Source organism: Orycteropus afer, unplaced genomic scaffold (assembly GCF_000298275.1).
Source record: "Orycteropus afer afer isolate SDZICR_OR568_19922 unplaced genomic scaffold, OryAfe1.0 scaffold00297, whole genome shotgun sequence".
NCBI lineage: Eukaryota > Metazoa > Chordata > Mammalia > Tubulidentata > Orycteropodidae > Orycteropus > Orycteropus afer.
Window position 1 is genome coordinate 1,145,736 of NW_006921884.1, and position 24,947 is coordinate 1,170,682.

At 36.4% G+C, this 24,947-nt stretch overlaps 1 protein-coding gene across 1 annotated transcript in view; it reads right to left on the minus strand.

Annotated features, from left to right (window-relative positions):
* IQCM (IQ motif containing M) overlaps positions 1-24,947 on the minus strand; it is a 735,830-nt gene that overhangs the window by 610,760 nt on the left and 100,123 nt on the right. The window contains exon 4 of the mRNA XM_042782394.1: positions 4,822-4,912. Coding sequence (XP_042638328.1) covers positions 4,822-4,912 — 91 coding nt within the window. The remainder of the gene's footprint in view (positions 1-4,821; positions 4,913-24,947) is intronic.

A 24,947-nucleotide genomic window follows, 5' to 3' on the forward strand; every position in this document is an offset into this window, starting at 1 on the left:
TGGATTACCAGCTGAACACAGACTGTACCACCCAGGGACATTTAAATATAAATTGTCACATAACATACAAGAAACTCTCACTAACCAGAAAACTAGGAGAAGAAATCCAGGCTAACTAGCCTGCAGTACTAAATGCATCAACAGAAATACAGTTGTCATACCTTCCCAAACCCAGACCCACCATCATCCAGTCGATTTCTGACTTACAGAGGTCCTATAGGACAGAGTAGAACTGCCCCCATAGAGTTTTCAAAACTGTAATTAAAAACCCAGACTGTCTCATTTTTCCCTTGCAGAGCAGCTGGTGGATTCTAAGCACTGACCTTTCGGTTAGTAGTTGAGTGCTTATTAACTGTGCCACCAGGACTCCCTGTCATGCCCTCAAATATACCAAATATTAGTAACTAAGAAAATAATAAATAATAAATAAAATAAATAAAAATAATAAAAAAGTAAAAAATAAACGAACTGTGTTGATAGAAAATTAACACTTAAAATGTACTCTAATACCATTGTTTTTATAAAAAGAATATTTTAATGCCTCACAGTCTTTGAAATTAGAATTCAGAGGTACACTGAAGAATCTCACTTCTTTAATCTTAAATTTTAAAATGCAGAAGTATGCAATTGTTCTCCCTTCCCAAGTGAAAAAAAAATTTAAAAATTGGAAAAAGGAAGAAATTATAAATTCATAAGATTCTGTCCTATTTTATCAAGTTTTGTCCAGAGAAATTTCTTTTGTTGGACCAGTGTATTTATGATCTACCTAAGAAAGTTATGTTACTTCAAAAATTACTATTTTCCAAAGATGATCAGGGGAATTATAAGTGGTTTATGTACAACTTGTCTCCAGCTATTGCCATCCAGTAGATTCTCACTCATAGAAACCCTATAGAACAAAGTAGAACTGCCCCCATAGGCTGTAAATCTTCATAGAAGAGTACTGCCACATCTTTCTTCAATGGCATTGCCGGTGTACTTGAGCCATTGAACTTTTTGGTTAGCAGTCAAGTGCTTTACTCACTGTGTCACTCATGAGAGTCTATTTGTCTTAAACAGGTACCTGTTGGAAGTCTTCCAAAGAGTTGAGTAATTCATGCTAATTAGTCCTAGAGTCTGTGTCTGTATTGTTATCAATACCCTCTCCGATTTTCTGACTGATATAATTTTCCTTCCTTTTGCTTATATTCTCATTGCTAAGTTGCCTTGTCTTCATTTCTGTTGTTGTTGTTGTTGTTATGTGCCGTCGAGTCGGCCCCGACTCATAGCGACCCCTCCTTGGGTTTCTGAGGCAGTATCACTACGGAAGTAGGATTGCCCAACCTTCCTTCCGAGGAGTGGCTGGTGGGTTTGAACCGCCAGCCCTGTGGTGAACTAGATTTCAATAAAAATCTGGGTCTAATGATATTTTGTCTAGTTAAGCACAGGTTTTCTAAAACCTTGAGTCACCATATCCCAAAACACTTATTTATCTTTCCCTGTACATTCCTATCACATTTCTTACATTAATGAAATGAAGCTAACTGCTAAGGTAGGAAAGAGCTACTGCCATAAACTAGCTATAAATAAAGACAAGGCAGCCCAGGTGGATTAAAGTTCAGCCTTTATGTGCCCCAGGTTGTCACTGAAGGAACTTGCACTTGCTACTAATTTCAAAGAATGTTGATCTTCCTCATTAAGCAGGACATGTTTTCATTAAAAATGGGAAATTAGGGAAGTAAAGAGACCTTTCTCTTCTACTAGCTACAGAAGAAACAATTCTTTGGAAAATATTCATTCCTCTAGAGAAAGATATTATACTGAGATGTATTATACATGATCAGATTTATTATTAATGGGTAATTCATTTGTCCCTAAATCATTACTTTTAGTTGGATTATTGGTCTCATCTAAATATATTGAAAATAAATGTTCTCACATGAGTGCATTTTACTTTACCTGTTATTAAAAGCTTATTTGAAATTCTAAACTATTTGGTTAAATTGCTGTATTAACTTCTCTTTTATTAGCTATCACTCTGCCAGAACTAATTTAGGTCTTGGTTTAAATTAAATAAAAGCAAAAAGGAATTTTTTAAAACCAATAAATTCCAAATACAGTATATTTTTTTCTCTTTGCTATTAATATCTTCCTTTATCAAGGATTTAACATGCATAAGGAATTTGACTGCTAACCAGCAGGTTGGCAGTTCAAACCCACCAGTGCTCTGCAGAAGGAAGATGGGCCAATCTACTTCCATAAAGATTTACTACCTGAGAAACCCAATGGGAGTCTCTATGAGTCAGAATGGACTTGATGGCAGTGAGTTTGGCTTTTTGGCTTGCTACTAATCAAAAGGCTGAAGGTCTAAGTCTATTTAGATGAAAGATCTGGTGATCTACTTTTGAAACATCAGCCACTGAAAACCTTATGGAGCACAGTTCTACTCTGACACACATGGTGTCCACCATGTGTTGGAATCAACTCAATAGCAATTGGCTTACTGGTTTATCAATGGATAAAGCCAAATCCTAGTGTTACAACTGCATGTATGTTCCACTCTTTCATATTCAAATATAATATATTTAAGTGAAGAAAGTGGCTACTTCTGAATATAGATTCTCTCAGGTTAAGCACAACTCACAACATAAATATTATAAGATTCATGGCATTCTTCACAGCCATTGCAAAGTTTTCTCAAATTTCTATTTTATAATTGCTAATCATTTCATTAATTATATTAATGTAAAACAAGCTACTGAAAAATACATTTTATCAGAGCAATATTTACACTCTACAGCTATACCTGCTCCTACAAAATATGTGCTGAAGATCTATGAGGAGCAAACACTTTGGACAGGCCAGAAAATCATGGTCTTCTCAATTCCTCTTCCTCCTGGCATATTTAGGCCTCAGAACCCCACCCCCCACCCCCACTTCCACATTGAGGCCTGAGGTTTGTTAGCAAGATTAAAAAGATACCATTCTGGGTGAACTACTCCTCTCCTCAAGAAGCCAGGGGGACATGATGCAGTGGGATGTTTGTTCATTCACTCACTCACTGCCATGGGCTCAATTCTGACTCATAGCAATCTCCCTGGGGTTTCCAAGGCTGTAAATCTTTACGGAAGTAGACTATCTCATCTTTTTCCTGTGGAGCAGCTGGTGGGTTTGAACCACCGACATTTTGGTTAGCAGCCAAATACATTAACCTGCACAACCAGAGCTCCTTAGGATGTTTGTTAGCAGGGTTTAAAAGATACAATTAGTCACTTAGGCTGGGGGTATAAAACAGCTGGGAAAGGAAGTTTTCTGAGTCTTCTCAGCTATGGTGAAGTGGGGCACAAATAACATAAGCTTACTTGCCTGCTAACCAGAAGGCTGGCGGTTCAAACCCACCAGCCACTCCTCGGAAGGAAGGTTGGGCAATCCTACTTCCGTAGTGATACTGCCTCGGAAACCCAAGGAGGGGTCGCTATGAGTCGGGGCCGACTCGACGGCACATAACAACAACAACAACAGTACACCTAAGTGGATAGGGGGAGACTGTCTAGGGGGAGACTGGCAGTAGATAGAGTCCCATTTAAGTCCCTCATTCATGGCACAAAGTGGGGTTGCAAGGAAGAGTCATCATCTCTGCCCAAACATATTTTGAGGGGGAGACTGTTCATGATAGAACTTATCCTGCTGTATACTGTCTTGTTCTTGTAATAATACAAGCTACTTTCCATGTGCTAATGTATGTTTGGGCTCTAATAATAAGGACATGATGGTTATGAAGTAAACTGTATTAGTTACTGGTACCTCCTGGCTATTTAGAATTCTGGTACAACCTGTAAGCACCATGTAGATTTGGAGTATTGTCTTACAGCTATGGCAACATTGGCAGCATGTGCTGTCCTACAAGGGCCAATGGAGGCTCTGTCTCTAATTTTCAGATCAACAATTGTGTAAACAATTGTAAAGTTATTTTGTATGTGGTGATGCCATTTATAGGTTTAATTCTGAAATGAAGCTGACCCATCTCCAGACACTTCTGGAATGCAGAAACAATGCTAAAAATTCTTGCATTCAAATTGTGCCTTGTACAACCAGCCCCACTTTCTATTAGAATAAGACTAACAAAGTTACTAAATTTAAAAGAAAAAGTATAACTTGCTCTGCTCCCTAATTGCCACAAATGAGTTATTAAAATTTAACACTTATGTGATGTTATCATAAAATACAGCATTATTCTCGGGAAAAGAGTCCTGCTTGCATAGTGGTTAAGTATTCAGCTGCTAACCAAAAGTTTGGTGGTTTGAACCCACCAGCAATTCCACAGGAGAAAGATATGGCAAGTCTGCTTCTGTAAAGATCCAAAACCAAACCAAACTTACTGCCGTGGAGTAGGATCCGACTCATAGAGACCCTTCCTTGGGTTTCCGAGGCAGTATCACTGCACAAGTATATTGCCCAGCTTTGGAAATCCGATGGGCAGTTCTACTTTGTCCTATAGGATTGCTGTGAGTCACAATCTACTCAAGGACAATGGGTTTGGTTCTCAAGAAAGTCACAAATTACATTTTAATATATGCACTATAAAACCCAGATGGTTTGCTAAACTATTCAGATTTCTTCAAGTTCAAAAAATTAATTGAAGTACAAACTTAAATTCTGATAACTGATACTCTTTGAGGGACATAAACAGAAGGATAAATTAGCTTCATGCACAGAGTGTAAATAGAGAGATGAGAAACCATGACAATTGATCAGGGAGTATTGACAAATACAAATATATATATATATATGTGTGTGTGTGTGTGTGTGTATGTGTGTATAGCTTAGCCAATAACACATTACCTGGATTTCCCCTGGTGCTGTTGCTTTTCTTTCTCCATTTTTTTACTCACTGATTCAATATCAGACATGACTTCACTCAGTTTAACTTGTTCTGGAATTTAAAAGAAATCCTCTAATCATGTACTATTAGTTTTCAAGTTCTAAGTGTATTTTTTGAATTAAATTGCAAATCACAGATTTTTTAATAACAAGAAGTATAATATTCTTCAGAAAAATTACTACCAAGAGATACTTTAAAACATATTTGAGTGAGGGGTGTGTGTGTGTGTGTGTGTGTGTGTTTTCCTTCCACCCCATGATACTTAGTTGTTTTGCAATTACTAAAATTTAGTACCAAAAGGTATAGAGTAAATGAACTGCATATATCAGAAAAGAGATAGCTCCTAGAGAAATTTCAGTAACAGCACAGCACATACCCTTGGATACAAACAACCTCATTTATACATATCAGCATTATTATCTTCATTATCATCATAAAGCTTAGTTTTTATAGGAGGGCCTGCTATTTTTAAATAATTTAGCAATAATTAGTTAATGCTAATAGGAACACTGAATGCTCCAGAAATCTCATCCTTTTGATAGAGAGTAAAACAACTCCAAGGAGCCCGGGCGGCACAGTGGCTAAACGCTCAATTGCTAACTGGAAAGTTGCCAGTTTGACTCCACCAGTTTCTCCACAGGGGAAAGATATGGCAGTCTGCTTCCATAAAGATTGCAGCCTCGGAAGTTCCATGGTGCAGTTACACCCTGACTGATAGGCTCACTATGAGTTAGAATTGACTTGATGGCTATGGGGAAGACTATAGTCCAGAAAAGGCAAGGGTCCCGATTTAAAAAAAAAAAAAAAAATGTTTAGGTCTTGGCTTCTAAGGAGAAATTTTCACATATATTTTTTTTAAATATCTATTTTTTTCTATAACTTTTGTACAGATAATAAGACTACATATACAGTTTGAAACATTATACCAAAAACCTTAAGTAAGGTATTTATTGATCATTTTCCGGCTAGTAGATTAGGTATAGCAAAAGATCCAGAGAGCACATGACATCAAGCTTTCTGCTTTAGAAAAAATTACAAATTAGTTGGGGTCTCACTGCTAACAAATAGAATACTTTAGATTGCATTATATGATTTATATTTAAAATATATAATCCAGAATATAAAGATTTTGGAGAAAGAGAAAATAGACTGCCAATATTTGTGGAACATTTGTAATTTGTAATTGACAGAATACTCATGAAGAAGTTTCAACAAAGTGATGCTGCGCTGGAGGAACTCACTTGTCTATGCTGAGAAATTTTGAAAACAGCTATCTGGCCAACTGACTGGAAAAGACCCATATTTGTACATATTCCAAAGAAAGGTGATCCCACAGAATGTGGAAATTACCAAAAAAAAAAAAAATATCATTAATATCACACGCAAGTAAAATTTTACTGAAGATAATTAAAAAACCGTTGCAGCAGTATAATGACAGAGAACTACCAGAACTGCAAGCTGGATTTAGAAGAGGACGTGGCATGAGAGATATCATTGCTGATGTCAGATTGATTTTAGCTGAAAGCAAAGAATACCAGAAAGATGTTTACTTGTGTTTTATTGACATTGAGAAGAATGGGAATTCCAACACACTTCATTGTGCCATCAGGAACCTATACATAGACCAGGAGGCTCTCATTCAAAAAGAACAAGATACGGCATGGTTTAAAATCAGGAAGGGAGTGAATTAGGGTTGTAATCTTTCACCATACTTATTCAATCTGTATGCTGGACAAATAATCTGAGAAGCTGGACTATATGAAGAAGAATCTGGTATCAGGATTGGAGGAAGGCTCATTAATAATCTGCAATACAAAGATGACAACTTTGCTTGCTGAAAATGAGGATGACTTGAAGCACTTACTGATGAAGATTAAAGACTTCAGGATGCAGTATGAATTACATTTCAATATAAAGAAAACAAAAAACCTCACAACTGGACCAATATGCAGCATTACAGTACATGGAGAAAAGATTGAAGTTATTAAAGATTTCATATTACTTGGTTTCACAATTAACACCAATGGAAACAGCAATCAAGACATCAGATGATGTATTGCACTGGACAAAACTGATGCAAAGACCTCTTTCAAGTGCTGAAGAAGATGTTTTCTTGAAGATTAACGTGCACCTAACCCAAGTCATAGTATTTTCAATCACTTCATATGTATGTGACAGCTGGACAATGAAAAAGGATGACCAAAGAAGAGTTGATGTTTTTGAGTTATGGTGTTGGCAAAGAATACTGAAAGTGCCATGGACTGCCAAAAGAACAAACAAATCTGTCTTGGAAGAAGTGCAACCTGAATACTCCTTGGAAGCGAGAATGGCCAGACTTCGTCTCACATACTTTGGTCATGTTGTCAGAAGGGACCATTCCCTGGAGAAAGATAACATGCTAAGTAAAGTGGAGGGTCAGCAAAGAAGGGGAAGGCCCTCAACAAGGTGGATTGACAGGGTGGCTGCAACAATGGGGTCAGGTATAGCAAGGATTGTGAGGCTGGCACAGGATTGGGCAGTGTTTCATTCTGTTGTGCATAGGTTTGCTATGAGTCAGTGCCAACTCGATGGCACCTAACAACAACATTTGTAATGTACCAGGAGTGTTGGTTAGCATTCCCTATGAATTATTTGACTTAAGTCTCATAGCAGTCTCCTTGGTGCAGTACTATTATTTGGTGAGGTATCAATAATAATAAATATCATTATTCCATTTTACAGATGAGAAAAAGTATTTTTCCTAAGATCTTGTAAACTTATGAGGTGCACAGTCAGGACTCAAACCTGCATCCCTCTGACCTATATTCTTCATCACTATGCTCTACTGCTCCTACTAGGTACAAAATGATGTTTATGTTATTCTGTCAGTCCTCCCACCTTTATGAACTAGAATTCTCCTGTAAAGGAGAGATTTACTTATATTTCTTTTCTCATGTTATTTTGAGTATCATTATGGACTCATTTTATATGACTGAATGTGTTATAATCTGTTTCCATAATTATTTTTGTTGAAGCCCACAATGCCAAAATTGGCCAGTCAAAGCCGATTTAAGCTAGCTCCTGCAACACTAGACATGTGTCCGTTGATCTTTGAGCACTCTTTGCTTTTTACCACAGTAGGAATTCCAATCTCACTTTGTCTTCTCCCTGCCCAGACCTGTGTGGTCAGGTCGCCAAGAGGTGGTCATTTTTATCTCTTTTAAAATTCAATTTCTTTCTATTTCCTAGTATTTCCTGAATAGAAAATTTTGTTTGTGTGTGTGTGTGTGTGTGAACTTCTCAATACCTTCTCCAGGGCTCTTAATCTTTCATATGCTCATTCTTTTTGACTCTCTATGCTTAATTTTATAAATTGCTTAAGATATACATTCTAGTTACTAATTCTATCTTCAGTTCAATTAAATCTACTATTTAAACATCTATTGCATTTCTTATTTTCATTAGAATATATGTATTCCTAGATATTCCTGTTGGTTCTTTATCAAATCTTCCTGAACACTTTTATGATCTCTAGTTCACACTTCTGTACTTTTCTTTTTTAAAAGTAATACGTATAATTATTTTCCATTCTCTATCAGAATATTCTAATACCTATGATCTTTCTTAATCTAATTCCAGTTTGGAAAATTGGAGGGTACAGGCTGCATCTCACCCATGGTGGTTCATTTCCTCAAGCATTTTGTGATTTTTTTAAAAAAATTGTAAACTCATATTCTGTAGGAATGGGAATTATCTGGAATCTGAGTTTAAGGTTTTTTCCTCAATAAACAATTTGTGTTTGCTTCCTCCAGGCATTTGAGATCACTTTCAACTCATTATAACTTTAACTTCTCACTTTAGGGATTTTTGAAACATTGGTAATATGAATTCTAATTCAATCCCAGGTTACCTTATTTGCAGTTATGAACTATCGTGGAAACTTTTCCTTTTTCTCTGCTCTAAGAGCCAAGGCTGAGACAGTCAAGTTTCTTTGCGATTTCTTTTGCAAGCAAGGTTTTTTATATTCCCACTTTACTCTTTCACTGGTGGCATAACCTTTTCAGATTTAGGCAAGTCTGTGACTTAGTCTCCCATTTCTATGTCCTGTAGGTATTCTCTCTATCCCTTGCTGAGCAAGTCTATTGAAACTGAAAACTTAAGGCTATCAAAGATCAGCAGATGCTCCCAAGGTTACCAAAGATGGTCAAGAAAATCTCACAGGAGCAGAAGTTGAGTTCTACTCAGAGCCACCCTTTTGGATTTCTTCTTTTGTTTTTTTCTATTTTGGATTCTCAGGTGCTTTATAAAATTTTGTAGTATGAAGGAATGCCTTTTTGCTAGTCATTCACATTCAAGAGTCAACTCAAGATGCTATGTGGTTTATTTCAACATTGAAACAATTTGCAGTACCCATTGTTTACTTGATATATGTCTTCCCGTACTAGTCAATAGACTAGTTGATGATGCAACTGGGACACCATCCTTTCAAATTGTCAGTACCTCATTATAATATCTAGGACATTCATCCAATATTTGTAAAAAATAAGAATCAATAAAATATTTAATTACTCTTATTCACTTACATATAATTTTTTAACATCATTTTTATGTTTGCCAGTGACAGGGAATACTTTCTTTTCATTTTTTTCTTGGATATAATGGATACTATACACATACATCATTCAACTAACTCCCATTTCTACTCTACCATCATAAAGAATCTCCACAAAAACAAACAAACAAAAACAAAGGCTTCCAACTCAGGTTGATAAAACACAACCAATCTTAGAATTTTAGTTAAGGCAGGAAAATTACACCAATGTGAATTATTAGGAACCAGCTTTTAGAATTTAGATTCTTACTAATTTAGAAATTGAATACCACAGAAGTGAATGCAATCCCTATTATAGGTGTCTCCCATCAAAAATTGGATGAGAACTTTCTTTTTTTCTTTTTTTTTAATTGTGATTTTGGTGAAAATTTACAGAGCAAATTCACTTTCCATACAACAGTTCATATACACTTTGTCTCATGATATTGACCACAATTTACCACACTGTAACAACACCCCTCCCACTTCCTCTCGATAGTTACCTCTTCCCTGTGTCTGTCTCTCCATGTACTCCTGCCCCCTGACCTGCCTCCCTGTGCATAAGCAGCCCTTCTTTCTCCCATGAGTGTGGATGAGAACTTTCTTGAGAACATTGTGTTGCTGTTGTTGTTGTTAAGTGCCTGTTGAGTGGGCACTGACTCGTAGCAACCCTATGTATAACAGAACAAAACACTGCCTGATCCTGCACCATCCTTACAAACTTGCTATGCTTGAATCCATCATTGCAGCTACTGTGTCAATCCATCTCACTTAAAGTCTTCCCTTTTTTTGTGCTGACCCTCTACTTTACAAAGCATAATATCCTTCTCCAGGGACTGGTCCCTTCTGACAACATGAACAAAGTATGTGAGACAAAGTCTGGCTATTCTCGCTTGTAAAGAATATTCCAGCTATACTTCTTCCAAGACAAATTTGTTTATTCTTCTGGCAGTCCATGGTATTTTCAGTATTCTTTGCCAACACCAAAATTCAAGAGAACATTATAGGGAAGTTATCATGAAAATGGTTGGGTTACAAGAGTTTTAAAGTCTATTTTGCACAGAGACTTAACGATACCACAAAAGTACTTTACAACAGTTAAATCCAAATATTTTTCATTCAAAAAACAAGATTTTATTTTTTGATATTGGTAGATTATAAAATGGCTCTCCCACCTTCCTCTCTTTTATGACACACTCTTTCAACTGTATTCCATTTTCTATGAGGTAATCTATAATAAAATTAAAATAAAAATCTTTCAAATTTATACACAGATTCATTAGTCAAGAATGACAGATTGCAATTTACTGACATTTCACATTCTAGTGTGTGGGCTGGGTGGATGTCATATGATTTTCAACTGTTGGAATTTCAGCACATGTGTGTTATATAAAATGCCAATTCCTCAGTAGTTTGTGAACTCTTTCGTGGTCTCTTGAGGACAGGGACTGTTTTATCTATTCATCTATTCAGGTACGCATTCAACAAATATTTACCAAATGCTTATAGTGTGCCAGGCAGTCTTCTAGGCAGGGAAATGCAGAAATCACCTCAGGATTTTGGACCATACTTTCTGGAAATAAAATTAACTAAATAATTAATTAAGTAATTATACCAATAATCAAATGAATGCAAATGTAGTGCTAGGAAAGTTTATTGCAATTACCCATGAATTTAACATAAGGAATAAATGGAATATCCTTTGGCTTTTGTAATTAGGAGGTCACTGGTGGTCTATTTAATGGGAAGATGGAAGTGAAAGCAACATTTTATTTTCTCCAAAGGTATTGGCAGTAATAAATGTAGATTGTCCTTTAAAGGGTGTGTTTTAAGGGAAGAAGAGAGAGGGAATGATCACCACAGGAACATAGGTTTGAGGAAGAGTGTTTTGGTATCAGTATATTTTTAAGGTGGGAAAGACTTTGGTATGTTTATAGGCTATAGAGAAGAAGCAGGTGAGGAAATAGAAGAAATGAAATAATACATAATAAATAAGTTGGGTTCCTGGAAGTAAAGAGAAGGGGTTGGATAGGATGGAAATTAGCCTTCACCTGGAGAAATCAGGTCTCTTCTTCTAAAACCATAGATAAAGTTTTTCATGGCTAATGATAATTTTCCAGTGACTTCACTATGAAGATATTTATTTTCTCCATGAAGTAGAATATGAGGTTATTTACTAAGAGAAGAGGCAGAGGTTTGGACACAGTCTTCAGGAGACTTTTAAACATTTGAAATAAACATTAAATGTGGTAAGTAAGGTCAAATGAAAGGTTTAACTTTGATGACCACTTAATGCAGCCATCATCAAAGCTAACACTTAAAAACAAAACAAGGCAAAACAAAAATCTTCTTTAGCTACTGCTCAATTTCTCTCTGTATAGCCAAATGTTTTAACTGGTTATATACATATACTTTTTGCACTTCCTCACTCAGTTTATCCTTCAATCCACTCCTAACCCAGCATGCATAGGAACTACTCTTTGAAAGCTACTCTTATCAAAGAAACAATGAATTCCACCACAGTATCTCATCCAATGAACACATCTCCATCCATTTAAAAATATATATATATATTGTGTTTTGGGTACAATTTTACAAAGCAGATTCATTTCCACTCAACAATTCATATACTTTTTTTTTTTTTTTTTTTTTGCATAACACCAATTATAATCCTCACAATATATTAGCTCTCCTCTCACCTCCGCTTTGTGATTCATCCACTTTCTACTATGGCTTCAGCAGTACTGTAGGCAATGGTGACACTGTCCTTTGTGAAGGGATTCTGTGTCAACATTTTATCCTCCTTTTCCTCTTATGACACTGGCTGCTCATTTTCAATCTTCTTTGATAACTCGCCTTCTTTTATCAGACTTCCAAAGTATAGAATGCCTTAGGCTTTTCTGTGTCTTTAAATGATTTGGATACACTAATGAATCCCAAATATTATTCTCCAGTCCACACCTGTCCTCAATACTTCAGAATCATATACACAACTGCCTAGTTGCTATCTCTACTTGTGAAGGTAGTAAGTATTCAAAATATAATACTACATACATAAATGGAATTTTTATTTTTATTCCAAAATTTGTTCTTTTTTGTCTTTCACATGACAGTAAATTACATAATCAGATAGCCACTCAGTTCATTCAAGCCAGAAACTCATTATCTGTCACCAAAATATATCTCAAATGTGTCCTTTCTCTCTAATTCCATCAATACCACAGTAATCACCATAATGCAGCATAACAAATCAAATCAAAACACAGTAATTTACTAACTTATATTTTTTTCTTGCTCACAGATCTGTGAGTTGGCCAGAGCAGTGCTACTTGAGACTGTAGATCACCTGCTTTGCTTGGGCAAGGATGGAGGGAGATCAGATACGTAAAACATGCTCTTTTCATGACAGATCAACAAGTGTAAGAGACAAACTAAGCACATTTAAAGTAATTGCTTGCTTCATGTCATCTAAGTTCTATGAACAAAGCTCGTGGCCAATCTCAAAGTCATTAGGGCAAGGAAGTACACTCCAGTACAAGAAGAAAGGAATGAATATATGTTAAACATTGTTGTTGTTGTTATATGCCATCAAGTCAGCCCCCGACTCATATCGACCCCTCCTTGGGTTTCCGAGGCAGTATCACTACGGAAGTAGATTGCCCCATCTTCCTTCTGAGGAGTGGCCAGTGGGTTTGAACCGCCAGCCTTCTGGTTAGAAGTCAAGTGCCTTAGGCACTATGCTACCAGAGCTCCTATGTTAAACATATCACCTATCATATCCTGTAGGTGAAGAATATTGAATATACCATAGACTGCCAGAAGAATGAATAAATCTGTCTTGGAGGAAGTATAGCAAGAATGCTCCTTAGGAGTGAGGATGGTGAGATTTTTGTCTCCCATACTTTGGAAATGTTTTCAAGTAGGTCCAGTGTCTCGGGAAAGATATCATGCTTGGTAAGCAAAAAAGAGGAATGCTTTCAACAACATGGATTGAATCAGTGGCTGCAACAATGTGCTCAACCATAGCAATGATTGTGGCAGTGTTTCATTCTGCTGTCCATGGACTTGCTATGAGTTTGTACCAACTTGACAAGACCTAACAACATGTCACCTGGGACTAAGACACCATCCTCTTTTTGTCTGGACTGAACAATGATTTTCTAACTAGTATCCTGTTTTCACTCTAACCTCTGTTACTCTATTCTACACATAAAGGCAAGATGTTTCAAAAACTCAGACCAAAACATTCTCCTGAAAACCATCCAATGACTTTCCACCACTCTTAAAATAAAAATCCATCCTTTGCCATTACCTACGGAGCTCAGTATCATTTTTTTCCTACCCATTTTCCTCACCCGATTTCACATATCTCTCCTATTATACTATAGGTACATGATTTCCTTTCTGAACCTTGAATAAGTCAACTCCTTTCCCTACTTGGGATTTTTTCACTACCTGGAATGCTCTTCTCTCAACACTTCATAGTGCTGCCAGTAATGTCCTATACTGGCTTGTACCAGCTTTTGAGAGCTGATTGTTAAATTGTCAGCAATTTTGAAGTCTACATGTTAAACCATCTGTAGCCTGAAATTAGCTGTGAAGAGAATATTTACATCATGAAAGTAAAAAAATGCTATATATCATTCTTCTTTCCCACCAGTTTACCAGCATACAATTGGATGTATCCTCCTCTTCCTTCATATCATGAATTAACTATAAAGAAGTTTCCACAGTTATTCTACTTTCTCATTCCATTTATTCCCTCATCGTGATGATCTTATTTGTAGTAGTTTGTTAACTACTTTTGTCTATTACCACAGCAGAAAGCAAGCTCAATTTCTTCACCACCATATTGTTAGTGTCAAAAAGAGTGCCTGGCATATAACAGATGCTTAGTAACTACTGAATTATTAAGTGAATGAATATCTCCCCTATATAAGAATGGAGATATTTTTATTTCTAACTAAGACATGGCATTATAAAACAGAAGCCCAATAAATGTTAATTGAATCAATGAAAGCATTTATCACTGTGCTTACTGGGTAATAATGTGATGAATTTTAGGTTCCATGTCAGGAAGGGGAATAAGACTCTTGGTCTAGGCACATCTGAACACTTCAGAATTCCGTATATAGATTTTTTTTTGTCTATTCTACTTTCATGTATATATATATTATCCTCAATATAATAAGATCATTCAACTAACAAATTGTTATTGATTACTTCCTTCAGTCGAGTGCCAAATGCCATGAGAATGAAAAGAAGAAAACATCTCCACTTCCCAAAAGTTTATATCCTATTATCCTACAAAAGAGGTAAACATTCATTCATTCATTTATTGAATAAATATCTCAGTGCCTATCATAGCATATATTAGGCACTCAATAAATGCTTATTGAATGGATTAATAAACAAGCTTAACCAGTAACTGAGAGTAAGTTTGAATTAATCACTTGAGAATGTAAGGTTCTCTGTGATTTCAGCAAGGAGTTCTGGTGGCATAGTGATAAGGCACTTGACTGCTAACCAAAAGCTCAGTAGTCCAAACCCACCAGCTTCTCCTTGGAAGGAAGATGGGGTGATCTACTTCTGTAAAGATTATAGCCCCAGAAACCCAACTGAAGGTCTCTATGAATTAGAAATTACTGGATGCCAGTGAGTTTGATTTTGGTTTATGATTTCAGCAGAAGAGTGCTGGAAATTAATCCGTGCTTGGTCAGTGCAATTAATTCCACCATGAGACTTCAACATATAAAATGATAGTGTAAAATGTACTAAAGTACCATATAGATAACCATTACCAGAAATCTAAAAATACAATCTTACAGTAATGAAAAAGGAGAAGACTGCAAAATGCTAAAGAACTCTAAGATAATTTATTCAAGAATAACAAATTCAGTAGTTACCAAGTACAAATTATTATGTTAACTGATATGATATTTTAGGAATCTGAATCTCATCCTCCAGGTGAGTATACTACATTATTTGCTAGGGATAATATAGAGAAGTGGTGAAGAGGGCATTGGAGTCAGACAGATATGAACGGGCATGAATTTTAATTTTATAATTGGTCATCATTTTGAACTTTGGCAAGTTACATCTAAAGTGAGCTTCCTCATTTGTAAAATGCAAACATGATGATAACGGGTTATTATGAAGATTAGGTAAAATGGTACATGAAAGAACTTAGCACAGTGTCTGGTACGTACTAAGTGCTCAATAAAAGGAGTGATGGTAACAGTTATAATAATGAGAAAAATAATAGCACGTCATTGATTACAGTCTGCATAGGAGATGAGATAGACATTTAACTTGTTAATAAGTAGACTCTACAGATGCCATAAGATAAAATGATCCCAAAACATTATTTAATGTTCAAAAACTTTTAGCAATAATATTACATAGTAAAAACAAAATAGAGTCATATTATGTTAAATAAACACTCTCATGTTTGAAGATTCTGACAAACATTCATTTCTTTCTCCTATCCAATCATTAAAAAAAAAATATTCATCAAGACTTTGGCAAATTAGGTAGAATACACTCTTCCTCCAAAAAGAAAATAATACCAGTAATCAATGGCATCACACATGGAAAAACAAAAGGTCATTAAAAGGACATAAAGAAAAGACAAAAATGGTTGTCATAAGAGACTATGAAACTTGCTCTTGAACAGAGTGTTGACAAAGCAAATGGAAGAAATGATGAAGTAAAAAAGAGCTTAACATGTGGCTGTAAGAAGACAAAGTAAAGTATTAGAATGAAATATGCAAACTCTTGGAGTTAGAAAATCAAAAATGAAGACACATTCAGTATTTCTTAAGCTGAAAGAAGTGAAAGAAAAGTTCAAGCCTTGATTTGCAATATTGAAGGATTTCATGAGGAATATATTGAACAACCAAGGAAGCATCAAAGAAGATGGAAAGAATACACAGAGTCCCTGTACATAAAAGAATCGGTCAATGTCCAATCATCTCAGGAGGTAACATATGACCAATATTGAAGGAAGAAGTCTAAGCTGCATGGAAGGCACTGCTGAAAAAACAAGGCTCCAGGAATTGATGGAATACCAATTGAATTTTTTCAACAAAAGGATGTAATGCTAGAAGTGCTCACTTGTTTATACCAAGAAATTTGGAAGACAGCTACCTGGCCAGACAATTGAAAGAGACCAATATTTGTACTCAAAAAAAAAGAAAAGTGATCCAATAGAATGCAAAAATTATGGAACAATATCATTAATCACTTGTAAGTAAAATCTTGCTGAAGATAATTGAAAAATGGTTGCATCGACAGGGAAATGCCAGAAATTCAAGAGGACATAGAATGAGAGACATCTTTGCTGATGTCGGATGAATCTTGGCTGAAAATAAATAATACCAGAAAGATGTTTACCTGTGTTATATTATCTATGAAAAGACATTTGACTGTGTGGATCATAACACATTATGGATAATATTGTGAAGAATAAGAATTCCAAAACATTTAACTTTGCTCATGCAGTACCTGTACACAACAAAGAGGTGGTTGTTCAAACAGAACAAGGGGATACTGTATGGTTTAAAATCAGGAAAGGTGCATATCAGGATGTATCCTTTTACCATATTTATTCAGTCTGTATGCTGAGCAAATAATCCAAGAAGCTAGACTATATGAAGAAAAACCAGGATTAGATGAAGACAATTTGTGATATGTAGATGGCACAACCTTGATTGCTGAAATTAAAGAGGACTTGAAGCATCTGCTGATAACCAAAGTCTACAATCTTCAGTATGGATGATATCACAATAAATAATCTTTTAAAAAATCTCACAATTGGACCAAAAGCAACATCATGATAAATGGAGAAAATATTGAAATTAATAAGGATTTCATTTTACTAGGATCCACAATCAATATCCATGGAAGAAATCAAATGACATATTTCACTGGGAAAATCTGCTGCAAAAGACTTCTTAAAGTGTTGTTGTTGTTGTTATGTGCTGTCGAGTCAGACCCAACTCATAGTGACCCCTCCTTGGGTTTCCGAGGCAATATCACTATGGAAGTAGATTGCCCTGTCTTCCTTCCGAGGAGTGGCTGGTGGGTTTGAACTGCCAGCCTTCTGGTTAGCAGTCAAGTGTCTTAGGCACTATGCTACCAGAGCTCTTTCTTAAAGTATTAGGGAAAGAAAAAAAAAGAAGCAAAGATGTTACTTTGAGGATTGATGTATGCCTCATCAAAGCCATGTTATTTTCAATCATCTCATATGCATGTGAAAGCTGGACAATGAAAAAAGGAAGAATGAAGAAGAATTGGTGCCTTTGAATTATGGTGTTGGTGAAGAATATTAAATATACCATGGACTTCCAGAAGAATGAATAAATCTGTCTTGGAAAAAGTTCAGCCAGGATACTCTTTAGAAGTGAGGACAGTGAGACTTCATCTCATCAGGAGAGACCAGTCCATGGAGAACATCATACTTGAAGGAAAATGATCAGTGAAAAACAGGAAAAATCTCAATGAGATGGATTGCCACAGTGGTACAGGATGGAACAATGTTTCCTTCTGTTGTATATGGGGTCGCTATGAGTCAGAACCAACATGACAGCACCTAACAACATCTCTTAGTGAGATAGTTGAATCCTATCATGTAACTATCATGGGCTCAGATTTGACAAAATTTCCCCAAAGAAATGGATTTAAAGTGATCTTACCTGTGCCACACCCTACAACAAAGGGGGGAAAAAAACTGCATCTATACTTCAATGACTCTTAGAAATCTGATCCCTTGCTCTAGCTCACTTGGACACCTAATGGAAAAATATTTATGGGTATCCCTAGTGAAGCAATTCAGATCTTCCTCTCAACAAATTTAAACATGTGTCAGGAGACAATTCTCCAAGAGTATTTTCACATTATGCAGGACTTTCTGAGCAAAGATTTTTGGCACCTGGGTTAAAAATGCTTGAATGAGACATGTGCCTTGGAAGTTAAAGATAGAGGTTTCAGGACAGATTTACAGGCATCTATCATGAAGCCCTGGTAGCATAGTGCCTAAGGCACTTGACTGCTAACCAGAAGGCTGGCGGTTCAAATCCACTGGCCACTCCTCGGAAGGAAGATGGGGCAATCTACTTCCGTAGTGATACTGCCTCGGAAACCCAAGGAGGGGTCACTATGAGTCAGCCCGACCTGACGGTACATAACAAAAACAACAACATCATAAAGCCATTTATTTACATTCTAAAGAGTAATAGACCTAGAGACCTTCACCTTCCCCCCAGAGAGGATTTGTTCACATTCTAGGACAAGCGTGTCTCCCTCTCCCTTCCCCTAACCTTTTTCCTCTCCCTCTCTCAATCTGTCTCCCTCTGATGGGTAAATGTGCCAAATGCCCATTACAGAATCCATGAAACACCTCAGCACTATTCTCAAGCTCAGTGCTGGATACTTACTAGACCATCTAGCACTAACCCTTCTGTTGCGAACTTCTCTTTTGAAAATGATTTTTGGAAAATTATGAAACACACTTATTTACTCAGAAAATGAATCACACCATAGAGTATGATATACTTATAGGACCATATGTAATATATTTAAGGTGAAGAAAAAATGTGCATTTGAGTCAGTTGACAGTTTTCTTCCTCATAGATGATAATGGATAAGTTAGCCTCTCAAAACCTCAAATTTCTCACTCTTAAAAATAGTGGATGATGTTTTAAATTATATACTGATGTGTTAAATGAGTTATAAAAACAAATGCATATATTAAATCAATGTGATACCAACTGTATACCTATTAAAATGGTGAAAATCTAAAACACAAGACCAGTTGGTGAGTATGTGGAGCAACACGAACCCTCATTCATTGCTGTGAAAATGCAAAACGGTATAACCACATTGGAAGACAGTCTGACAGTTTTTACAAAACTAAATACAGGATTACCTTATGGGTATTCACCCAAATAAATTTAAATTTTATTTTCTACTCATAAACCTGCACATGGATACTAATAGCAGCTTTATTTGTAATTATGAAAAATTTGAAGCAATCAAGAGGTCTTTCAATAGGTACATAAACTGTGGTGTATCACTGCAATGAAGTATTATTCAGTGAGTCAGAATCAATTTGATGGCAGTGGGTTTGGTGTTTTGGTTGTTAAGGATTTTATTTTACTGAGCTACAAAAAGACATGGAGGAATAGAGCCTGGTGGAATCACTGAGACTATGGACCCTAGCTGCCCTTTAGGTCTGGAATTGAACCCACACCTGTGGCTTCTAGCCAAACAAAAGATAGCCATGTGAGTTGAACATTTACCTGAGTATAAATGATACACTCCTTGGAGAGAACAATCATGGGAGAAAGAAGGGCTGTGTATGCACAGGGAGACAGCTCAGGGGGCAGGAGTGCATGGAGGGATGGACACAGGGAAGAGGTAACTGTTGGGAGGAAGTGGGAGGGGAGCTGTTGCATTGTGGTAAATTGTGGTTAATGTCATGTGACAAAGTGTTTGTGAACTGCTGTATGGAAAGTGAATTTGCTCTGTAAATTTTCACCCAAATTACAATTAGAAAAAAAAAAAAGACATGGAGTAACTTTAAATGCTAATTGCTAAGTGAAAGGAACCAGGCTACATACTGTTTGATTCCAACTACATGACATTCTGGAAAAGCAATGCTACAGAGATAATGAAAAGATCAGTGGTTGCCAGGTGTACAGGAGTGGAGAAGATGGATGAATAAGTGGAGCACAGGGCATTTGTAGGGCACTGAAATGACTCCATGTTGTACTGTAATGGTAAGTACATTATGCATTTGTCAAAATCTACAGAATGGTATAATACAAAGAGTGAGTTCTAATGTAAACTGTAGACTTGAGTTAAATAATGTATCAATAATGGTTCATCAATTTTAGCAAATATACAACACTAAAGCAAAATGATAATTGGGTAAACTATGCAGAGACAAGAGGAGTTCTCTCTACTTACTGCATAATTTTTTTCTAAGCTGAAAATTCACCAAAAGATGTATTTAAAAATGCAATGATAAAAATAAATAAATGCATATAAAACACTGAATATATAAGCAATAAGTTGAGAATTTTTGCTGTTGTCATTAGTATTTTTATTGTTTCTCTAGCTTTACACTGATCAAAACAAATTACCTATACTTGCCTAACCTGACAGGACTTCTTCTCCACTAAGGACATCACCAGGCACCTCAGTGTCATTTTTCCTTCCCGTAGAACTGAGGATATTATAGACTTGGTAATAACTCCACATCCCTCCTAGTGTGCTTTGCAAAAAGGACATATGCAAATACACAAACTGGAATTATAATTAGCAATACATAAATGCATGGGAAAGCACTCGTGTAGACACTGAATCCAATTTTGAGAACTCATTAGGCTCAAAGTGGAATATTGTCTGGACAAACCTCAGACGGGAGTTGTCATCAGAGGTAGATGACGGATATAAATGCAAATCAATGTAATGACCAACTAATTATGTCTATGTGTTATTAAAAAAGAAAAAAAAAAAAAAACAGCAAGCATCCATGGAGAAGCCTAAAATACCACGCCTCCGGTGGCCTAGTGCCTAAGGCATTTGACTGCTAACCAGAAGGTTGGTGATTCAAACCCACCAGCCACTCCTCCAAAGGAAGATTGGGTGATCTACTTCTGTAATGACACCACCTTGGAAACCCCAGGGGGGCTCACTATGAGTTGAATCAGACCCCACAGCAGTAAGTTTGTTTTTAGGTTTTTATCATAACCATTTAGTAATTTTGACAGAGTAAGAATATTCATGTATGCTTTTATTCCTTGGAGCAGATATTCATGGGATGAGAGGGATATAATTACTAGGGCAGGGCTGCTAAAAATAGAAAGTGGTAACTTTAAGACATTAGGGAATGTTTGCAAATGAAGGTTGTTTTTATTTATTTATTTTTTCTAGCATTAATCATGCTGTATCTTGCAATGGTGTTGTCATTTCTCTTGCATGCACACGCTGAATTATTGAGCAGCGCTGTGCAATGTGTCTCACATGTTCTGGCACTTCCATTTATACTTCACAGTTTTAGTGTCACTTTGAGGTTTGAAACGCTTCACAGTTACTTGCTATATGTGGGTGCCAAAAAAAAAAAAAATCAGCCTATTTTATTGAAAAAGATATGGTATAGATAGAAAATGATTAGGGTCAGGTGAGAATTTCTGTCCCATTAACATTCAGAAATTTATCAAGAAGCAATTTACTTTTATCAAAATCTAATTTATATTTTACACCTGCATGGATGTACAGAATTATTTTTCTTACCATATACAGTTCTTCTATCTTTAAATATAAACTTTTATTGATGTAGATTAGAATCTGTAATTATCTACATCATTTATATCTATATTTATCTATAAATCTATAATTATCTACATCAATAAGGAAATTGGAAATACCATACATCTTTTCTAGCCTCACAATTTGCACATATGCTCTAACGTAACAAACCCCAAAGCCTCAATCCAGTCACCTGATCTAATCTAGTGTAAATATCACTTCCATTTCTATGTATGTATCTCAATGCAAGTTTCCATTTAATGAGATAAAGCCCATTTATATAAACAAAGATAGAATGAGTTACATCTTCCACAGATATAAATATGTTAAGATTGATCATAACACTGACCTACATGTTACTGATCATAACATTGACCTACATTACAAATAATGATGGGCATTTTGTCATCAATTTTTGTAAAGCACCAACACATCTGATGATTTCCTATACTATCCCCATATACTGTTACTGATGACTCTCTTAACACACACAGATACACACCCACAGAAGTGTGGCATTTGACCACCCAAATAGTACATGTAGTCTTTTATTAACATAATATATGTAACATAATCTATGCAACAGCCAAACAAAAATGAACAAATACAAATACATACATACACACATGTTGCTGTTGTCAGTTGCCATTAACTAGATTCTGACTAATGATGACTCCATATATACAGAGTAGAACTAAGCTCTATAGGGTTTTCAAGGATGTGACTGTCCAGAAGCAGATTTCTAGGTCTATTTTCTGAGGTACTCTGGGTAGGTTCAAATCACCAATTTTTCAGCTAGCAGTAGAGTGCATAACCATTTGCAGCACTCAGGGATTCCCATATACATTTTAAGGTCCGTTAAAAAAAAAAAAAAAAAAAAACTCTTCAGCTAGAAGTGCCTAGAATAAAACTCAACACAAATCAAGAACTAAGTAAGGATTCATCTTCCTCTACTCCTTATCCTTCCAAGTAGAAGATGCCTTCTCAAATTCAAATTCCTAGTTTGTTACCTTACTAACAGAAATCGAGAGCCAATGGTGAGCATGAAAAGAAAGCAAAAGGAGAAATAAACAAATTCAGATGGAAACTCAACTAGTGACATTTTTAGGAATGTTCTGAACTGGTGATTAATATCTGAAATTATTTTCCTCAGTTTAAAACAATTTTCTCTGTTAAGAAGAGAACAGAGTCCCTGGGTGGCACAAACAGTTACAAGCTCAACTACTTGCAGGATGGTTGGCAGTTTGAACCCAGTCAGATGCACTTCAGAAGCCACCCAGAAGCCTGAGAGTCTGCTTTGGAAAGTTCACAAGCTTGAAAATCCTATGCAGCATTTCTACTTTCCTACATCCAGAGTCACCATGAGTCGTTATCAACGGATGACAACTAACAACAACAGGAAGAGAAAATTTATATTTACAATTTTGGTTTTACAGAAGACTAAAATTAACCCATCACCCAGCCACTCCTCGAAAGGAAGCTTGGGCAATCTACTTCATAGTGATACTGCCTCGGAAACCCAAGGAGGGGTAGCTATGAGTCGGGGCTGACTCGACAGCACATAACAACAATAATAACAACAAAATTAATTACTGGAAAGTAAGCCAGTAACTTTTCCATTAACAGGATCTAGTACTTAGAGAAACAAACACTAATTATGCTAACAGCACTACTAAAGGTTCAAAGGGTCTCTTCTAGTTTCAAACATTCAGACAGGAATCCAGGATAATTCTGAAAGTAGGTATGTAGAGAGAGGACCGACCTGCCACAAAATGGACATAAGAAAAGCAGATCATTTGAAAAACTAATCACTAACTTTATATAGAAAGGAAAGAGACCTGGGATAAGCAAACCATTTTTGAAGAAGAAGAAGAAGTAGGAGGTCTCACAATTCAGGATCTTAAAACTTACTATACAGGCACATTAGTCAAAACTGCCTGGTATTGGTACAATGACAGAAACATAGACCAATGGAATAGAATTGAGAACTCACAAATAGATCCATCGACCAGTTGATCTTTGACAGACGGCTGAAATCAATTAAATGGGGAAGAGATTGTCTGTTTAACAAATGGTGCTGACAAAACTGGATATTCATTTGCAGAAAAATGAAACAAGATCTGTACCTCACACCATACACAAAAACTAACTCCAGATAGATCAAAGACTTAAATGTGAAACCTAAAACTATCAAGTTCCTCAAGGAAAAAGTAGGGGCAAATTTAGGGCCCTGATTCATGGCACAAAGAGACTATCAAGCATAACCAAAAATGAACAAACAGCAGAAGAAAAACTAGATGAATGGGACCTACTAAAAATTAAATTTTTATGTGCTTCAAAAGACTTCTCCAAAAGAGTAAAAGGAGATCTTATGGATTAAGAAAACATATTCAACAACAATATATCTGACAAAGGACTTAACTCTAAAATTTATAGAAAACTCCAACATCTCAACAACAAAAATATTAACAATCCAATTTAAAAATGGGCAGAAGACATGAATAGACACTTCACCAAACAGGATTGTTTTGGTTACCTATTCCCACTCTGACAGGAATATTCCACCAATGGGATGGGATGGCTTGAGCCAACATGAGTTTATTCTCTTACAGTTTGGGAATCTAGAAGTCCAAGTTCAAAGTGCCATGCTCTAGGGACTGTGTGAAAGCCCCTTGACCTTGGGCTGCAGCTCTGCCTCCTGCTCCCAGCCCACTGAAGCTAGAGGCATCTCTTTTCTCAGGCAGTTACTGGCTGCTGAGGCTAACAAGCCCAAGATTGACAAATAAAATGCACAGTCCCAATGTTACCAAACCACATGGCAGGCCATTAATTCAAGTTCACTGAAAGTCCCAGGATTGGCAGAGCATGGCAGGCTGCTGAACAATGGCACAGCTACAAGCAGGGTTCAAGTGTGCCATAAGCTAGAGATCATTCCCAAGGCTTCTTCTCATGTACAGAAGCAGATCACATCCTGAAGGCACCTACTCAGCTGCTCACAGAAGATTCCACCATGGAGTTGATTACAAGTCTCATTATGGGGAATACTACATCCAGCTGCCCAGCCACTCAACCAGGCCTAGCCAAGTTGACACATAAACTTAACCACCACTATTACACCACTGGTCAATTTGGCACCTGTACAGATCTTCAGTGGGTGGTATCTGTACAGATCTCTTCCCTGGGTGACTCTAGTCCCCTAGT